Source organism: Ochotona curzoniae, unplaced genomic scaffold (genome assembly GCF_017591425.1).
Source record: "Ochotona curzoniae isolate NIBS_2020 unplaced genomic scaffold, NIBS_Ocur_1.0 contig_3498, whole genome shotgun sequence".
NCBI lineage: Eukaryota > Metazoa > Chordata > Mammalia > Lagomorpha > Ochotonidae > Ochotona > Ochotona curzoniae.
Window position 1 is genome coordinate 14,568,382 of NW_024465885.1, and position 6,952 is coordinate 14,575,333.

The 6,952-nt window shown below is 36.9% G+C and overlaps 1 protein-coding gene and 1 pseudogene across 1 annotated transcript; one reads left to right on the plus strand and one right to left on the minus strand.

Moving 5' to 3' along the window:
* The first annotated feature begins 227 nt into the window (after window positions 1-227).
* LOC121156950 lies at window positions 228-880 on the plus strand (annotated as a pseudogene).
* Window positions 881-2,449: 1,569 nt separating this feature from the next.
* Window positions 2,450-3,373, minus strand: LOC121156859 (olfactory receptor 5AC1-like). The gene has a single exon (XM_040980843.1). The coding sequence runs from the start codon at window positions 3,371-3,373 to the stop codon at window positions 2,450-2,452; it is 924 nt and encodes a 307-aa protein (XP_040836777.1).
* Window positions 3,374-6,952: the final 3,579 nt, after the last annotated feature.

Genomic DNA, 6,952 nt, shown 5'->3' on the forward strand with positions numbered 1-6,952 from the left:
TAGGAGATTTGTCATAACTAGCCTTAAAAAACTAACAACTCTTCAACCAATCCATCAAGCAGCCACTGCACCACCAAAGTTTCAAAAATAGTTTCACTACTTGTTCACCTACAAAAGTATCACTTAATCATCAGATCACTGTAGCAGACTTCAAGTGTACAAGGACAAGCAAATTTTCAAAATATGTTATGTAAGTATAAAATGTATATTTACTTTTCCTAGCCAACATGCCAGCCAAACTGAAGAAGATTGAGAAACTGCACTGCCATGTGAGCCACAGCCACATCCACAGAACAGGAAGCACCCGGAAGCATGTGTGGGATGGGGTGGTGCAGCAAGAAGAAGGGGGAAGCTGGTAACATCGTGACCACTGCAGCATCAACTTTTTCAACAACTATCATCCAGGTTTCCTTGGGAACGTTGGAATGAGACATTACCACTTGAAGAGGAACCAGAGCTTCTGTCCAACTGTCAACTTCAATAAGTTGAGGACAATGGCCAGTTAGTAGAAACCAGTCAATGCTGCCAAGAACAAGACTGGAGTTGCCAACATCACTGAAGTGGTGTGGTCAGGCTGCTACAGAGTCCTGGGGAAGGAAAGCTCCAGGAGCAGCCTATCATCATCCAGGTTGAATTCTTCCACAGAAGAGCTGAAAATATTAAGGGGAATGGGGAGAGCCCGTGTCTTGGTGGCTTGAAGCTGCACAGTTCATTAAAACACATCACTTCTGAAAATAAATGTATATTTAGCCAATTTATTACCCAAATAACTGTAATTAGGAATGTTGAACAGGTAAAACATTTGCATTTCACATACCTTGGGTCCCCAGACAGACCTTCTCAAAACTCAACCACTGGATGCAAATCAAGATCCACATAAACCAAATCTGCACCAATAAGATGCAGTGGGGAATCTATTTTTGCTGTTTTTTTCTTTTCCAAAGAACCAGTTCTGTGATTTATTCATCTTATGTATTGGATTTTTTTTTGTCTCTATTTCGTTCCCTTCCGCCCTCATTTTGATTATTTCTTTTATTCTGCTAATCTGGGATTATTTTTCAACTGTTTTTATAGTTCCTTCAGATTAATATAGTTAGTTCATTTACCCAGTGTCTTTCTAATTTTTTCATGTAGCCACCTGTTTCCATTGGCCTGGAATATCCTACTCCATCCCTTCACTTTCAATTTTCATGTATCTCTGTTGGTGAGAATGTTTCTTGTAGGCAACAGATAGATGAGTCCTGTTTTTGATCCATTTAACTAATCTAAGTTTTTTTGACCGGTAAGTTTAAGACATTAGAATTCAGGGTTAAGATCAATAGATTGTGAATTCGTCATGTGATTTTACCAGTGGATTTCTCTCTGTTAGTTTTGTGGTTTTATTGAAATATTCTCCACTTTTGTCATGTTTGGCTATGGTAGGTGCCATTAATTCTTGCAGGTTGTATTAACTTTTTAATTTATACACTTTTGATTTTTTTTATCATTCCATAAGCTTAGGTATTCCCCCCCATCATACCATTCCCAACATCTCCCACCAGTACTGATTTTCCCTATATTACCACAATAGTATAGTCCTTCAACAAGTTCCATAATCCTATACCTGCAAGTACGGGCACTGGATTTGAGTAATGGTCATGTCTCAGCTGCTCAACTTGTCATCAACTCCTTACGTATAGCCTGGGAAAGGAGCAGCAGATGACCCAAAGCTTTAGGGTCATGCACTTGCATGGGAGACTTGGAAAAAATTCCTGGTTCCTGATTGAATCAGCTCTAGTCATTGGGGAGTGAATCAACTGATGAAAGATATATCTCTCTGTTTCTGCTCTTGGTAAATCAGCTTCTGTAATAAAAATAAGTAAACCTTTCAAAAATAAAAACTAAATTCCATTAAAATAAAAGTTCAGTGATTCTGAATTTTGTTCTTAAAGAGTAAACATACCAAGAGACATAGCTTGTGTTTCATCAGTCAGCGAGTTATTGTGTGTGGCAGACACCAATTAAGCCTTATTAATTTGCAGGTATATAGGACTGACCTAGAGTGTGTTGATATAAGGAAGCACATATGGCAATTTGAATTAGAGGTATTATCAGTAAATATATCTCAGTGTTTCTTGCTAAAATTTCTTGCTACTAATTGTAATTTTGGAAATCCCTAGAAAACAGCTAATATTCAAAATGTAAATTCCCCAATAGAAAGCAGAGTCTTATTTTGTGTATGTTTTGCTTTTATAATAATTCAATTGTGGATAATATTATCAAATTTTCACTGATATATTATGCTTCCATAATCAAGGAAGCATAATATAAGCTGAAATCCTTCCCATAAACAGCACTGACTCCTCTGACAACCAATGACGTAGTGAAATGAGAGTCATGTCCACACTATAGAGCTTTGGGATTTTTTTCTAGTAGAAGGCAAATAAATTTGAATGTTGTCTCAATTTATTTATTTCTTCATTATTTTTCTCAAGGCACCTATGACCTCTTTATTCCTCAGGCTATAAATAAAAGGGTTCAACAGGGGAATAACTATTGTATAGAACACAGAATACATTTTGTTCTGCTCTTCAGTGGGTACTGACCCAGGATGCACATACATAAGGAAGAGAGTGCCATAGAACAAAGAGACAGAGAGCAGGTGGGCACTGCACGTGGAGAGGGCTTTACTTCTGCCCTTCTCAGATTTCTTCTTCAGGATGGCTGAGAGGACACAGGTGTAAGAGATGATAATCATCATAAAAGTGGAGATTTGTACAAAAGCTGAAAAAACAATCACCAGGAGTATATTAATAGTAGGGTCACTGCAAGAAATTTTGAACAGTTGTAAAATTTCACAGTAGAAATATTGTATGATATTGGACCTACAGAAAGATAATCTTACTAGTAAACCCACATGAATGGCTGAATGAATGAAACCAATTACAAATGATCCACTTATCAGACAAGCACATAATCTGTTGGACATTACCACAGAATAAAGCAAAGGGTTACATATTGCTACATAGCGGTCATAAGCCATCACAACCAGGAGGAAACATTCTGTCGTTGCATAGGAACCGAAAAAATAAAATTGAGCAATGCAGCCAGAAAAGGATATTTCATGATTCTCTGATAAAAAGTTGATAAGCATCGTGGGAGTCACAGAGGAAGAAGTGCAGGCATCTGCAAAGGCTAAGCTGCCAAGGAAGGAGTACATGGGGGTGTGAAGGTGGGGATCCTTACAGATGAGAGCCATCAGTCCAAGGTTGCCCACCATGGTGACGAGGTAGGTCACCAGAAATACCAAGAACAGGGGTTTCTGCAGCTCTGGATGATCTGTAAGTCCTGTGAGGATGAACTCATTCACCAGAGTCTTGTTTTCTTCTGCCATGGCTGACCTAGACAATTATTAAAATGTGGGAGAGTAGTCAGGAAACTGTCATAAAATAATCATGGAACTAGCAATATTTTCATGTAATCATATTATTCCCTAAAGTGCTTCTAATCATTTTAGTGGCTTTAAATATTTATTTTCATATGGTTACTCACACAGAATACAAAACTTGTCTTTGGTAAAAAAGTGCTAATAATAATTGGCCTTATTGAAACATAAACATAATGCCATTCCTCTTTATATAGTTTTACAACTGTATTCACTTTTTGAGATTCATATGCAGGAGAAATTTTCCATTATTGCCAAGAGAAACATAAAGAGTAAGAACAGTCAAAATACTTTCATATCAAAATGTAATAAAGCCATAACTCACGTTACCAATTTTGTGACATTAGAATAGACAGGAAGTTCCATGCAAAAACTTAGAGACTCCATAAATACATTCTAATCTAATTTGAAATGTATAAGAAGACACTGACAAGTTTTATCTAGCAGTAAAATAATAACTGCATTAATAGAAAATAGTGGGTCTCAATTTTGAAATTAGTCTAGAAGTAAACAAGATTAATCACCTTAGTAACCAAATTTCTCACCCTGTTCAAGGTGAAAAACACTGGACACATTTTTTGTACAACTGTTTGATAAAGCACAGTACGATCATATAATGCAATAAAATTCACTCAAGCTAACCTAAAACATAAGCTAACTGAATTGGGAATTACCAGGCTACACATTCATTTGAAAAAATTAAGATGCAGATAAAAGTAAATAATATATTCATATTATTATAAAATAAACAACATTTAAATTTATTTACTTATTTAAAACTCAAATCCACAGTGAGAAACAGAGAGAGAGAGATACCTTCCATCTGCTAGTTCACTTCCCAAGTAGCCACAATGGCTAGTGCTAAGTCAGACTTATGCCAAGCCAGGAACCAGAAGCTTCACCCTGGTCTCCCATTTCAATGGCAGGAGCCCATGCACTTGGGCCATTTTCCACTGCTTTTCCCATGCAGTTGATAGGAAGCTAGATCAGAAATGGCACCTGTGAGTGAAACCAGCAGCACTGGTGGTGGCTTTATATCTATTTTACATATAAAAAAAATGTGAATAAGAGATCTTACATTTTTAACTATGCTTATTTTTATAATTTTTAGTTAAAGATAGGAATGAAATGAGTGAAAGAAAGAGTAAGAGAGATAATCAAGAAAAAAATTCCACAAGGTGAGTAGGCATTTGACTTAGGAGTTAAAATGCCTGCAGGAGAGTTTCAAGATGGCAGAATAGGGTGAGAACAGGTTTAAACAGATGGAGAAGGGTTAGCAAGGTAAAGCAAAGAGGCACAATCCTGGGAAGTAGGAGAGGACAAGCTGATGGCCGAGGGATACCCATGGACATAGAGAAGCCAAGGGGTACTGCAATGATCAGATATGCCAGTGGCAATTGGCACCCCATCAGCAACCAGGTGAGAAGGGAAGTTCACCAGAAACTCTGAACGTGAAGCCAGCCTTAAAATTGCCATCCTGCGAACTTGTTTCATACAACCATGAGCAGAAGCAGAGTGGCAGAATCCAAGTACTTGGATGTGGGAACAGGGTAGATATCATGGCCCAGATGCCCACTAGTGCCATGTCAGGCAGCATTTTGTGTCTGAAGGCAAAGCATGTGGACGATGAGGGAAAACAGTGAACTATGCATGTGCTAATCCAGAAGACACCTCACTTTTACCTCAACTCATAGCCCTAACACCACATAGAAAGCAATACTGACTTGTTATTCTCTCAGCCAAAACAGGTCTGGGTAGCAGCCAAACCTACTTGCCAACAGATTCTGGAAAGAATAGTTAAGAAAAAAATCTGCAACGGGCAACACTAACACCTACGTGATGTAGGATAAAGTCACAGCTGATGTTGCCCTAAACCTTGATATTGCTGGAACTGGAAGCAGGAGAAAGGCTAAGGAGGCAATGGTGCCACCTCAGCACAGGATCACAGCGGGTGAAGAGTGCTAAGCCAGGGTCAGGGACAAGGGAGACTGTAGCAGAAGTCCAGCATGGGAGCCCAGGACCAAGACTCACTGGAGGGAGTGAGCGGTATATAACAGCATCAGTAAAGTCAACCTGGCACCACGTAGAAGGATCTGCTTATCAGAGTTGCAATAGTCAAGAGCAAGAGACAGAGGAACAACTAGTTGGATTACTAAAGCCTCCCACACAAAGGAGCAAAAATCTATGTCAGCCTCAGATTTAATTTAGGATGTCAAAGAACTGGGGAATAAAGAATTTTTAAAAATTATTTCTAAAGTTCATTGAAAGCACCAAGAAGTGTATACTGGAATCCAAAGAATTCAAGGTATACAGTACACAAAAAACAGCAACATTAAAACAAACTCACACCAAATTATTAGAAATGAAAAACACAATACAGCAAATGAAAATTCAGTAGAAAATCTCAATAAAAGAATGAGAGTATCAGAATAAAAAATCTTGGAATTGGAAGATACCTCCTATAATAATGATGAAATTGTAAAGAAAAAAGTTGGAAAGGAACTGAGTCAAGCTATTTTAAAAAAGCATTCAGGAATTAAAGGACACACATGATAGATAGATCAGATAGGTAGATAGATAAATAGATAGATAGATAGATAGATAGATAGATAGATAGATAGATAGATAGATAGAATATTATACTATATAAATATAAATTATGGGGAAATAGTTATAGGAGTTCCAGAAGGTGTAGAAAGAAAAACTGGGTTTGAAGATGCATTCAGTGAAATAATAAAGACTTCACTGATATGGAAAAAGAATTGGGAAACAAAATACAACAGGGGCACAGAACACCCTATAGAGCTGAACAACCGCAATCTTCACCATGACATATAGTAATCAAGTTCTCATTGGTGGAACTGAAGGAAAAGACATTGAAATACACATATGAAAAAAACCAATTAAATTATAGAGGAACCCCAGTCAGAATCACAGCTGACCTCCCAGAAAAAACTCTATAGGCAAAAAGAGAATGGAGTGACATGTTCCATATCCTAAAATAAAAGTTTTAAAAATATTGTCAGCACAAAATAATTTACTCAGCAAAGATATCCTTTGTTTTGGAAAATTAAACAAAATAATGCCACAAAAAAAGAGCCTCAAAGACTTTGCCCCTACAAGACTTACCCTACAAATGCTACTTAAAGAGGTCCTACTAAAAGAGAAAGGTAATAGCACTTAACAAGACAGCATGGAGAACATTACCCAAAAAATGAAAAAAAAAAAAGCTAAATCAAACATTAAACAATCCATTGCTAAAATTATAGGGCTAAATTACTACCTAAATAGTTATTAACAGTGAACTCTTTCCCGGAGATTTCTATTCTAAGAAACTACAAATATTTGACTAATGAAACTCATGTGTCCTTTTAAAAACTGTATACATTAACACTTTTCTTTCCATATCTCCTCTCTATATATCTGCCTTTCCAACAACAACAAAAAAATCATAACAAAAAAAACTGTACATGTTAATGCTGAATGTGTTGAAATTTTTCCAGATGTAAATGTTTCATTTTTCTGTTT